Source organism: Anticarsia gemmatalis, chromosome 5, assembly GCF_050436995.1.
Source record: "Anticarsia gemmatalis isolate Benzon Research Colony breed Stoneville strain chromosome 5, ilAntGemm2 primary, whole genome shotgun sequence".
NCBI classification, from domain to species: domain Eukaryota; kingdom Metazoa; phylum Arthropoda; class Insecta; order Lepidoptera; family Erebidae; genus Anticarsia; species Anticarsia gemmatalis.
In genome coordinates this window covers 11,566,639-11,580,348 of record NC_134749.1, presented here as the reverse complement: position 1 = coordinate 11,580,348, position 13,710 = coordinate 11,566,639, and the positions used below count along the sequence as shown (strand labels likewise).

Here is a 13,710-nt window from a genome sequence, read left to right as displayed (position 1 = left end):
TAATACGCAATGATTGTAAAAAAGCTCAAAAATCAATAAACAGCAGTAATTTCACTACAAACATAGATAAAATTGCTGTTAAAAATGTTTCAATTATATTTTTTTTTGCCTTCAACTGTACCTACTTTTACTTCCACGGTAACCTTTTGGTAAAATCTCAGAATTTCCGAACACTTGTTACATTTAGTTGATTAATTAAATATCACTCGATCGTCGAGATATTTCAACAGACGAAAGTAAAAGTTTGGGTTTATATTTAAACTTTAGTTTAATTAACGGCTGAGTAACATAATCGAACGTAACGTTCGAGCACTAGGTCAGGCTTTTTTATCGAAATGAATAAAGTTTTTTTATGTATAGAGGTCAAGTTGGTGTCGTTTCGAGGAAATACTTTGCCTAAGTAGACTTAAGCTTAGGATAAAATAATATGAAAATTCAAAAGTAAACCGATAAAATTATGGTTGGTAAAGTTAAAAATAAAACAAATTTGACTTAGCTTAATAAGCTCTTTTTATAAGAAATGGAAGACACTAGTCTTGAGTAACTGTAACTGTAGTAACATAGTATGTTGTCTTTTTCGCGCTTATTCTGTTACAAAAAGTTATTGAAATGACAAACTCCTTTAATTAGGTATTTTAATGCTTGTAATTGTATCCTAAACTTAGTTGGCAAACTTGATATAAATATAAGGTACAAAGTGACAAAATAGGTACATGTTTTTAGTATTTCCAAAACATAGCGTATATTTTTAATGGAGGATGTTAAGAATTTATTACATGTTTAGATAACTATGCATAAATTATTATAGGAAACATAATAAAACGATTAGATATAATATAAATTATTTTTAAAATAAAATAAATTTGTTATTTCGCTTAGTCATGCTCGTAACGTTATAGGCATTTTTAAATCTTATAATAGAATTTTAAATAAGTAAATACTAGTTTAAATTAAAAAGAAGACAGGTTTAGCTAGTTATCAACACGTGTTAAGTTTTTTTGTTCCTTTTTTTATTGATTAACGATTTTTGGTCCTTGTGTGTACGTTATTTTTAAACGACAATATTTAATTTTTATCGGGAAGCTGAATGTATTTAATTCAATTAATAATCCTCTTTAATTAGACATAGGATAGTCGGAAAAAAGGGGGGATAGTGTGTATGTATATTTACAAAAAGACTATATTTGGATATTATTTTATTATTTGCTATCCCAAAAAGATGTATCCGAAATCAAGCAATGCTTCGTGTAGATCCACGGTCCATGACTGCATTTCTTTTTATATATTATACAGTAGTTAATAAGGAACACTATATCTACATAATCAAAACAGTACCAATAATACAATCAATGTCAAACATCACGCAAATAATCTCGGTCACGTACAAACAATACAAGCCATCAAATATATTAGTATTCACATATTTAACGCCCAACAAGACATGTTATGCATAATATTTTATATTTAACCTTCAAAATAAATACCTAGACGAAATACCGGTTCCTTTGTAGTTAGTATTTCTAATCAATATTAATAAATATGAATATAATAACTACATTTTCTATCCCGCCGACTTTATTTGTATGAACGTGATTAACTCAAAAACTAGTAATCAGATTACTGCAATGGTTCTTTCAGCGAACGGAGCAACTGAAAAGATAGGTTTAAGTATATAATGTAGTATGATTCGATATAAATAAATTAAAAGATGACGATAAACTATTGTAGATTTTAGTGAAAAAATCTAGCTGCGGCTCGAGATTTGGGCAGAACATTACATGTCGGGTACTTAAATCATTATTTACGTTATGTAGAGTCCAATTTCGCTTATACCCTTATATGTTCATGTCTTTTTTCCCACAATCTATGCCTCTCCTCTTCGGTCTTCTACTCACATACTGTAATCTAGGTACTTTAAAACGTAATTAAAATTATAAAGGAAGCCGAAAAGCGCGGCGCCAAGTCCTAAAAGGGAGTCTTCCTTTTCTAAACTATATTAGTTTGTAACAATTAAATACTTGCCAAAATTATAAGTAAACTAGTTCCTAAACCTAACCTCTCTAACCTAAGATTTTATCTTTGCAAATAAGCAAACATTTGTTATGAATGGATTCATTGAAGAAATCATTTCGGTCGCTTTGTTGTCAATAACATTAACATATTAACGACTAATATGCAAAATAAATTATACAACTTAACCTTCGAAATATCTTAGCAATGTAGCGGTTCATTTGAACATACATACATAATATCACGCCTGTTATAACCGAAGATGTAGGCAGAGTTGTATTTCATGTACAACCGCGTTTCGCCTTTTAACAATGTTTGTTTAATAGGGGCGATTTGTCATAAACCGGGCATGTTACCAAACTATAAGCTATTATAGAGAATAATAAATACAAATAAGAAAACTCCATGGCAGCAGAAAACAGGGCTTCTATTGAGAATAATGAAAATTATAGCACACCAAAGCCATAGCCATAGCCATAGCCATTTCGATAGCACCACCAAAATTGAACTTGAATCTTAATGATCAGTCCCTTTTTTTTTTTTTTTTTTTTTTATCGGGGGGGAAAAATCCCTTCGGATACCCATCTTTCTTGGGGGAAGAAAGACTGAGTTATGTGGTGTAACCACTAAAAAACCACCCCGCGAAAACCAACCATTTGATGCGTGGTTGAAGAGGAACCCTGGGACCTAAAAAACACCTGTGCCCCTCCATTTGCACCTTGCCTCATTGAGACCCTACCCCGGAGAACTTATCCTCCTGCATTCCCAGTTGGTAACGGATTAAAATTGCATCTCGGATCGCTTCTGATGCCCACAACCCCCATTGTAAGCACCTACGATCCAAATTTGGCACTAAAGCTGACGGTCACTACCGCCACTTCGACGCCGCCTCCTTCGCCTTGCGGTATCGGCCCTTTCCCGTTCCCGCTCGGCAGTCTCCTTTTGAAGCATGAAAACTTCACAAAATGTGACCATAGCCTCCCAACTCTCGTTATAATGATCAGTCCCTACCCTAGTCACCCTACCGTTCAGACCAAAGAGGCAGTCTATTAGTACTTGAAATATTCTAATCAAGATTCTTGACCAAAAAGGAACTCGATTGTGCAAAAAGTGGCGCCAAGTCCTTAATTAGGCGACTTCCTTTATTGAACTATATTCGTAGTTTCAATCAGTTGCCAAAACTGTTATGGAACTAGTTCCTCAGTAAACAAAGGTCGTATCTTCCTTGTCAGATCGACGTGCGATATACATTTTGGGACTGAGAATCAATTCATTCATAGATACTGTCATTGAAGTATTTGTTTTGTAGTTAGTTGTTTTTGTGATGATTTCCTTATGTGATAAGCAAATATGTGTTTGTCATTCATAACTATTATGTCACAGAAATGTAAATATTGATGATTGAACTCCTTCCTATTAGTAAGGTTAGTAGTTAACCTTGTGTCAAAGTTAAGCTAAGCAAGGAGTACTTAAAACGAATATCATGATGTCACGGATTTTATGTTTATAATATATCACATTTTTTGTAAGTAAGGTCACTCAAAACATACATAGATACATAAAATCACGGCATATTCCCTGCGGGCGAGCCTCTGTGGACTGCGTCCGTGGCGCAGTGGTTTAGGTCACCACGGCGCGACACAAGAGCAATTCTTAGTGCGAGAGTAGTCTTTAAAAAAAAAAGAGACCAAAAAATGCCACTTGCTATAGACTCTACAAACTTCCCTTGCCTAATTCACATCCATACACAGGGTACGCGTACTACACAACATATATGTTCTACAAGACATCACAGTATCTCACTCAATTTTACAATAAATTGTATTATTTGTTTCCTACCTTTGTTAACAAAACATAAAATTAATAGTAATAATGCAAGTTTATCTTAATTACTTAGACGATCACATGTGCCCTTGTGTTCTGAGTCATATTTATCTGCATGCTAAGGTTAAGCTCACGTTATTATCATAGTCCGTCATGCATGCATGCTTATTTGTCACTTATAATTGGGTACTGTATTTGGTATTAGGATTTTTTAGTTATTAACTTTTTGAACTTAGCTCTTTATTTTTACCGAACCTACTTAAAAATAGTTAGTACCTATGCATAATTCGTTAAACAGATTGACGAAGTTTTGTCATAAACTTTTATAGTAAAGTATGTAGTAACGAGATTTTCAAATAGACTAAACTTTTTTTGATATTTTAAGTTAAGTTAGAAAGCTAAGGTTTTCGTATTTTATTGGTTGAAAAGTCGAAATAATGTCAATTCTTATTTTGATATCTTTGCTGCTAAAATCAATACAAAAATAGAACACTTCATTTGAAATATCAATCAAAATGTCACCTGAAATTAAACAAATAAACCTTAATTTAATTAAAACCTACCATTTTATACCCCTATTAAATCAGTAAAACGGCCGTAACCCGCAGTCCGTGACCAATGCTTGCAGGGTTAAGGTCAGTTCCACCGTAAAGCTTTCGAGCTCATAAAATAAATTGGGAACGTTCACTTAATCTGAAAGGGAAAGTTCAATCTAAAAACCTAGATTATAGTTAAAACTTGCTTTTACGTTTAGTCTTCTTTTAGTAAGTACAGTGTAAATAATACATAAGTGTCGGATTTCAATAAATTGACGACATTAAGCTGTTCCTTAGTTAGTTAGCCTTAGCACTTAGTTTTTCCGGGGTACTCAGGGGTGTATTTACCCTAGGGCTAGAAGGGCTATAGCCCGGGGCGGCAGGCCGCGAGGGGCGGCCCAGGGGCGGCCCAAGGGCGGCCGGCAGGCCGCCCCGAGGACTTAGGTTTGGACATTCGGAAAAGTAAAAAAAAATTAAGACGTAAGGCTAGAACGCGCCTGACCCACCTTTCCCAAGTATGCAAGCCGCCCATTGTTATCTCCTGAACTGGTTGACCCGTGTATTTTTTTTACGCCTCGGTTTTGTTACGTCTGAAGTAAGTTTGATGCCAACATAAATATTTTAGTATTTAGCTTACGTCGCCCTGCGCAAGGTAATTTCTAGAAGTTCTAGCATGTACTCGTCTATCTAGAAAAATAATAAAGTTAAACAGGCACCGGGGCGGCGGCGAAGCGGTGGAACAGAACAGAATTCATTCTGTGACGGCGCGAAGCTACTGAAGTGGAGTCAGTCTTTCTTGGAACTAATAACTATTTTGGGTCTCGGTATGTTTCAATGTTGATCGGCTCCCGTTAGGTTAGGCGCGTTGTTTATACCCCTCGTGAGTCTACATCTTGTCGTGGTGAGGGGGCTTAGTAACATTGAAAGGTTGGCTAAACAGCGATCGCGAGGAACAAACAAATACTGTGCACGTCCCTCTGCTTGCAGAGGACATAGGTGCGGGACAGGTGAGCCGTCAGTGGGAGGACGGGCTCGGTGGGCACTCACACTGCCCCGAGCTGACGAAGAGCCAGGCCGCCGTCGCCCTCGTCAACGTAAACTCGATATCGTACACCCGCTCATCCTTGACCGAGGGCCTTGCCTTAACCGGCTGGGTCGCGAGGAGACCACCTCTTTGAAAATCCCGAGTAACTCCAGCAGTGGCGCCTCCTTTGGGGGCCTTGCGTGGCCAGAGATCATTCGCTTTGCGAGGGGCTAGAGGGAATACCAGATGCAAGCGGCCACTGGGGCACCTCCCGCCCTCCAGTAGTATAAACGTCAGGACTTTGGGGCGTCTACCTCGGTGGAACCATACTTGCTACCACACTCGCGGGAACTGTTTGGATAATATAAATTTGAAAACGAACCTACTTGATGTAAGGGCGAGAGGCGAGAAACTCATACCCGAGGAGATCGGGGGCAAGAGGCCAAGCTATCTTGACTGCGTAGAGTCGGAGCACGCCCAGTTTTGCGTGATACTCCTCGGTAAGGACGAGGTCGAAGATAGCTCGGGCGTCTAGTGTCGGTTCCGACACTGGCTCCGACATGCGCGTGGTTTCGGATGCAACTCATCTATCCGAAAGCGGCCGCCTTTGGCGGAAGAGACGACCGAGCCCCGAGTCAGAGGAGTCGGATGGGGTGGGGAAGAAAAAGAAAGCGCCGGGGAAGCGAGTGTCAGACAATGATCCCAAGGACAAATCCGCCATCCAGCTGGCGGACACCATCCTCACCAACCTGGTGATTGGTGAGGCAGTGGTGGAGGTGGCCGACAAATCCGGACACCTCAAGGGGACCTTTATAAAGTCCCCCAAAGACGCTGCCAGGAACATCAAACTGGCAGTTTTGGAGTCGAGCAGGTAGTATACCATGAAGGAGAATCTGGCGCGTCAGGCCCAGAATCATCGCTTGCAAGCGGAGGTCAATCACATGTAGCGAGAAATCGCTTGCTCGGAGCCTCGTATCCGTCTGCCCCTAGTGGCAGAGAAGGCAGCACTTTCCGTGCCCGTCACTAGAGCGGTAAAGGCAATGGCACCAACCTCCGCGCCAGAAAAGCCACGGGCAGCGTCCTGAGCTGCGCCGGCTAACGCATCCGCCGCAGCTCACAGGTCCCCGGACCAAGGAGAAGCAGGGTAAACAGCCGCAGCCCTCTTACAGTGCGGTGGCTTCCAAACCACCGTTCACTAACCCGACGGCTGCTAATGAGTAGCAGTTCGTCGGGAAAAACAGCAAGGCAACAAAGGCGCCAAAGGCTACGGGAGCCGACAAAAAGGGCAAGAAAAAGAAGGCGCCCAAACTTCGGGCTTAGAAATCGGCTGCAGTGATCTTCACGCCGCAGCTGGAGGCGGCAAAAAGCGGTGCGACCTACAAAGACGTTATTGGGGACGCATAGGGCAAAATAAACCTGGCCAACAATGGAATAGTCCGCTTCGAGGTTGCGGCTACGGGAGCTCGAATGTTCGAGCTCCCAGGGGTAGCAGGGGCCGGAAAAGCGGACGCCCTGGCCTCTAAATTGAGGGAAGTCATCAGGGAGGACACTATCCGAGTGTCCAGGCCCACAAAGGCCACGGAATTGAGCATTATAGGTCTGGACGATTCTGCCTCTCCAGAGGAGGTGAAGGTCGATTAAAGCCGATTTCATAAATAAAATTGATTAGGACAATGTAAAAAACGAATTTGCTAAAAGTTTAAATGATGTTTAGTTTTTTTCATTCCTTGATGGGGCGGAAAGCTAGCGGAGCCCGGGGCGCACCAACCTTAAATACGCCTCTGGGGGTACTCATGTAAGTACTATTATGAACTACATACAATACGAAGGGATTTGATTATTATTTTTTTGAAATTATTATTACTAGCTTCCGCTCGCAATAACGTTTACGTGAAAAGATTTTCCGTGATAAAAATTATCTTTATCGTGAAACAGTAACAAACATCCTCATAAACACACATTTATAATTATTATAAGTAGGATATCTAGTAATGCAACTAATAAAATTAAACACTGCAAGACCATGTTACAATAAAAAGGGGCAACCTTTTACATCACCGATAATCAGCGTTTAAATTAAACTAATTCCTTTCATTATAACTTTATAATATTACAAGTTATTACGAAAACAAATTATCTGTGTCCTATTAATTCTGTAACGAGATTATGAAACTGTAATTTAAGCTTACACAGAACTAATCTGCATAAGCACTTGTAAGCAATAGTCTATGAAAAATAAACACACTGACTACCGAATGATATAACTATTTGACATTTAACACAGTGGTTTTATGTGCAGTGTAATAACTTGAGTACGATCACGTAACGCATCTATTGAAGGCGAATCGTGAGTGTGGATTCAATACTCGTTGATGGTGTAGCTTTAAAGTGTTTGCAGTGTAGTTATTGAAAACAGTGATTTTATTGTGGTTTCAGGCGGAAAACAAGGATTTTTCACAAGTATATCTTGGGAATCAGTGGATCAATATAAGTTCATACCATTAAGTACATAGTGAGTAATTCTCTTTTCTGTTTGTTCTTGCAATTACGGTGGTAGATAAAAATCTATGACGATTCATATATTTCTTGTAAAAAGTTCAGAAATGAATAGTAATAGAGGAAAATTGTAATATGTACTAGTATATATATATGTAGTAATAAAGGTAGCTTTTTTATATTTAAGATGATTATTTAATATACAGTAAAAAGGAGCTGAAACACAATATTTAAAATAAGCCTCTTTCATACTCAAATTTTGGCTTCCTCACAGACTAGAAAAATCTATCAACCTAGCGATCAAGTGAATGTATTATCTAACTTCACTGTATACACTGTACATTTAGCACAACAGCGCTATTACGTAAGTTGGAACGTCCTTGCAAGGCCGTGGGTTGCGCGGGGGCAGGCGTCGACGCTTAATTGTACGACTGTGCCGCCTTTGTTGCGTCGCCGTGGGAAAAGTATTGTGCTAATGCAGTTGAAGTTATTTGTTGATAATCATTTTTGGAGACTTTTGAGGTGTATGAAAAGATGGATGTATTTTTTTTAAGGCAGTCGACCTCCTTCGTGGCACGGTGGTTTAGGTCGATACTATCGGTTGAAGTCACCGCTATTAGTGCGTCGGGAGGGGTTTCAAATAATTATTTGTGGGTCGTACAAATAATTTTAATTGTTTCGGATCTAGTTATACTTTGTATGTTTGAAAAAGCCCCATAATACAAAACCAAATTTTAGTACGAAAGCTGTCTTTTAAAAGATAAGAAGATAAGATTTGGATGAAGCGAATGATGACGGTTTAATTGGTGTTCGTTGTCCTGCCTTTTCTAATTGAAATAAATAATGTCAAAAATGATAAATCTGTAATGTCATGTATGTGTGTATTTGTTTTTATAGATGTATTAAATTTTGATTTATTTGTGTTTGAAGTTTTAATATGTCAATTATTCAAATGAAGATATGCAATTTTTGCTAAAAATGATAAATGTTTGATTCTGTCAGTGTTCATTAGTGATCATCATTATCATCGGTCATTGGCGATTTTATGTATATGGTATATTTTTAAATTTACATATAAATAGACCTACTTAAATAAGGTTTTCAGATAAATTTCCAATTAACGATATCGTGCCGTTTCATTTCCTTTTGACGTAATGATATAAAACAGAAGAATTGATCTTTAAATCTGCATTTAATGGTACATATAAAACTGCAAATAAAATAGATTTTATATCACCAATAGCTGACCTGCGCAATTTCGCTTACATCACATTAGAGATAATGGGTCATAATTTTCCCTGATTTTGTAACATTTTTCCTTGTTGCTCCGCTCCTAATGGTCGTAGCGTAATGTTATATAGCCTATAGCCTTCCTCAATATATCGGCTATCCAACAGTAAAATATTTTTTCAATTCGCACCAATAGTTCCTGAGATCAGTGCCTTAAAACAAACAAACAGTCATACAAACCAGCAAACAAACTTTAAAATTTTATAATATTAGCAACGACAAACTTAATCGACTAGTTATTTTAACGTCATTGGTTTATAACATCAGGAAGTCTAGACCAGGTACAATACAGTCTGAACAAGGTTGATATAAAAATCGATAAATGTGGTTATGTTTATGTACTTTGATGTATGTTCTCTCACGTTACCGTTTATGTCGTGGACTCGTTAAGTTTTATTGTTTAGTAAGATTTTGTGAGGATATTTGTAAAACACGATCTTTTTTTGAGGAGATTTAGTTTTCGTTTTGGTAGATATAAATTGCGAAGTTTATCTCGGTAGACTGCAGAGACTCTACAATAATATAATTATACAGGAATCGAAGTTTTTGTGTTTGGTGGTTTATCGATGCAAAATGATAAAATATGTGTTTTATTTTATGTTTGAGGACTTATTTATGTCAAAAGTAGTCAGGTCAAGAAGCGAAAAGAAGGCTTTTTAATCTGACTATTTGTTAAGTGTAAAGACTGATACTAAAACATAAAAACTTTATTATAACTAGACAGTAGACTACATTATAAAAAATGGTTCCAAAACTCAATTTGGCTTATATTATTGTGGGAAAACCACGCGGATTTGTTTAAATTGGTAATTCCACTCATCCAAGTAATCTCTATATAAATTCATTATAATTCTGCCTCCGTAAAACATCTTAAGCAACTTTTTTAGGTTCTGAAATTCGAATTAAAATTCACAATAGCACAAACAGTGACAAACCTACTTACATTTCAATGCTTGAGGCTAAAACTTTGCCGTAATTTCGTATGACATCATTTGCAATGTCTAAAAGTTTCTTAGAAATAAGTATTACAACATTATTTTTTTTTTTGTACAGACAGTTTAAGATTCTTATCTTGTAAATTATAAGAGGTTGCCTAATCCCGGATTATTACTAAGAATTTTGTTAAGGAAAAATCTTATGACATTTTGTTTGAATTAAGAGTCGAGTTGCATATCTTTGATTATATTAGTTCACGTTTACCAAGAAAAAGGCACACTCGATCACGCAATCTATATTAGGAGTAATTTTTGAGATGTTATAGTTTGAAAGGAAAACTACGGACTAAAAAAAAGTAACAGAAGCAGTATCTTGTTATAAATTCGGAAATCTTATACATTTTTACGGCTAAACCACCAGACTGGATTCAGATTAAAGACTAGATGATTTATCACATCCCGAGAGATCCCAGGCTATTTATTTTCAAAAAGACCCACGGAGTAAAGCCGCAGTGAAAGCTCGGCTATAATAACGTTCATGTTTAAAGTTAAAGCGAGCCTCAAAATATAGAGTCTAGACAACATTAAGTTCAACATTTTTACCGGCTATCGAGAATTTACATGATACCCCGCTTGGGGAATTGTAGTAGAGAAAACGACTTTTCGAAGGTACATTAAACATTGCTTTACTACGGGTATTATTTCTGTTCGTGATATGACTTTTGTAAAGAAACAAAAGTGTAGAAAATAATGTGCCAAAGTGGTCCTACTGTTATATCGATCTAATTTAATTCAACGTGATAAACTTACAATGAATTTAATTGAAATAGTTGTAAAAGTAGTTAATTTGACTATTGCTACCGTTTAAGAGTATCAAACGGTAGCAATAGTTTAACTACTTATGGATAAGTAACCTAACCTAACTGATGGATAGCAATGAATAAAGACAATTGTTAAACTCTACGTCGAACGCTAATTGATTCTTATTCAGTAGTAGCGAAAATAGTCAGTCATTTTCATTCATGAAAAATGTACCATTGCATGCGTATAACACAGGCTCAAATAAAATAAAGTCTGCCAGTCTATAGTGAAGTCAAAGTGGGCGAGAATGTCAGCCACCATTACGGACTATTGTATGACTGGTACACCTTGCCTTATGCTATTCAACTGAGCTTTTTATCTCTTAATTACTTTGCAACTACACGATTAATCTTCTTGCTTTAAGAATAGGTAGGGAATAGCTTTTGGTCGGTGATAAAACTAAAATACGAGTGCTAGTTTGACCACTGAGTAGTTTGAGTGTGGGTAATAAAAAGAGATTTGTAGTTTTGGAAGATTTTTAAGAGTCAATGAATGTGTGTGCTTATTTGCTAGATATAAAACGCTGTTTTGGGTATTTGTTGTTTTGGATTTTTTTGCAAACTGTATAATGTTAATCTTCGCAATTTAATATTTATATAGTCTGTTAAAAGGACGTTTACGTATACCTACTTATTTTCTAAAATATTTTTTTATCATGAGAAACACAACGATCTCAATCCATAATTCCAGACAAATCCGGCTCTAATCATTGATTTGACAAAAAAAAAATCATGTAGACGTAGTTAAAGTCGAAAAACTATGTCAATATTAGAAATTTATGTTGACCTAAATAAAATCTTATTCTAATATAACGTTTGAACTGTACTCACCAAGCCCACAAATAAGATAGGTCGGCGGTGGTTTGAGGACGGAGCGCGCGTACGCCCCCCTCACGGTCTCCAGGGCCCTGGGCGCGCCCGCGACCAGCAGGACTCCGGGAGACACGTAGCCGGCGTACCGGAGTTCCGCCGTGGCAGCCGCCAGGGCTCCTGCCCACCAACATTTCGCGTTCGCCGATAGGAAACTCTGAAAAGAAAAAAATAAACGGTTAATTTTATTATCCTTTTGATGCGATTAGTGGAAAACTTAAATTTTAGGCAGTATTGTTTTGGTTACATCCTTGATAGGCTTGGGATCACTACGAGGAAAGACCTGACCTAAATAATAGGTTTAATATTGTTGAAAGTTGCAAGTTTTAAAATCCAAAGTTATTCTTTAACTAATTTGATACATTCACAAAGATCCAAGTTTAAATCCATTCGTTCATAAATTCTACAATAAAATGCCAGTAAACGCTATCACTTTGATCGCAAGTTATAATAGCTACTTCGTGATACTAGACGGAAACGTACTAGATCGGTTGAATCAATAACTTAATCCAACATACTATTAAAATATTAATCGGAAAATAAATCGCAATTTAAAAGACTACAGTATCGAGTAATCAAATTAATTGCTAGTCTATACTTAAAGTTATCGATAAACTATCGATAAATAATTTAATCGACTTCTTGACGAAATTGGAAAGTGATTCGGTCAAGCCCAATGTTCGTGTGATCCTTAGATCAAGGTTTTTGTAGACTGGCAACTTTTAGTCGCGCGGTTTAGTTTTGAAATTGAATCGTGCTTGAATTGTCGGTTAAAAATTGCGTATTTTTAAGGATGTGTGATAATAACTCTATTAAGAATGTCTCATAATGACTAAGAACTATTTTTCCTTAGTACTGATATTTTGGAAAAAGCATAATATATGAAGGCTAATTTTGTTTGTAACTTTTGCGTCTTTAAAGTATTCTTGACAAAATACTGTCCTTTGTTGCTATCTACCTAACTGACTTTACCCACTCTTCTAACCCTAGAATATTTCAAGAAAGCTCCTAAGTTTGTACCCAATCATTTATACTAAAGCAAAATTACTATCTACCCATACCATAGCAACAAAAAGTGGGTACGACATCCGTAGTCCTTGACCGGCACTTACCGCCTTCTGGCATTTCGCTGTTTCACAATGATGATCTTTAGTGCTCCAGTCCTGCATTGCGACACCAACTCGCCATGCCTCATATATTTAATACACGCGTCAATTAAAAGTAATCGTGAATAGTTCTTTCATTGATTTAAAAGCTTGAAGCGTAATTTGATAATGTAATTAAGGTCGGTTTTCATTAAATGTTTTTGTGAACGTGTGCAGAAATTGCGATTACTTTCGTGTTACATGTGAGATATTTAAAATCTTGCTTTTTAGAATTAGGTACTTAAGAAATAGTCTTATCAAAGCTTTGCTTTGATGGCTCAATCGTTTTGAAATCGCCCTTCCGGGCTATAAAATTGATGTGTTATTTTTCTTTAAACTTGGTTTCAGTTACTTTTTGTCAAATAGCAGGTATTTTTTTACACACATGCATAAAATCATGTCTGTTTTTGTCTAGGGGTAAGCAGAGATCAAAGAATTTGATTGCATTTGGTGCAAAACTTATTCTTCTGATAGTACGTTCAAATTAGTGAACAAGCTTTTTAAAAAGAGGCGTCTTAAAGAAACAAGTAAGGCAACTACTATATTATTCAAGATTTCCACACATAAATATGAAAACATTGAAAGATAAAATGATCCGAAATAAACCACCGCCTTCAATTACAGGGGTTGTAAACTTGAAAACGTATTATTAAAAAGCCGAATACAATGTAGCCGTCATCCAACTGTCCAAGTGAATTTCTACCTTATGAAGATAGACTT

At 36.9% G+C, this 13,710-nt stretch overlaps 1 protein-coding gene across 1 annotated transcript in view; it reads right to left on the bottom strand.

The window, feature by feature from the left end:
- The window catches only part of ko (Stork-head domain-containing protein knockout), a 205,290-nt gene that overhangs the window by 79,455 nt on the left and 112,125 nt on the right, over window positions 1-13,710 (bottom strand). Inside the window, exon 3 of the mRNA XM_076114799.1 lies at window positions 11,807-12,002. Coding sequence (XP_075970914.1) covers window positions 11,807-12,002 — 196 coding nt within the window. The remainder of the gene's footprint in view (window positions 1-11,806; window positions 12,003-13,710) is intronic.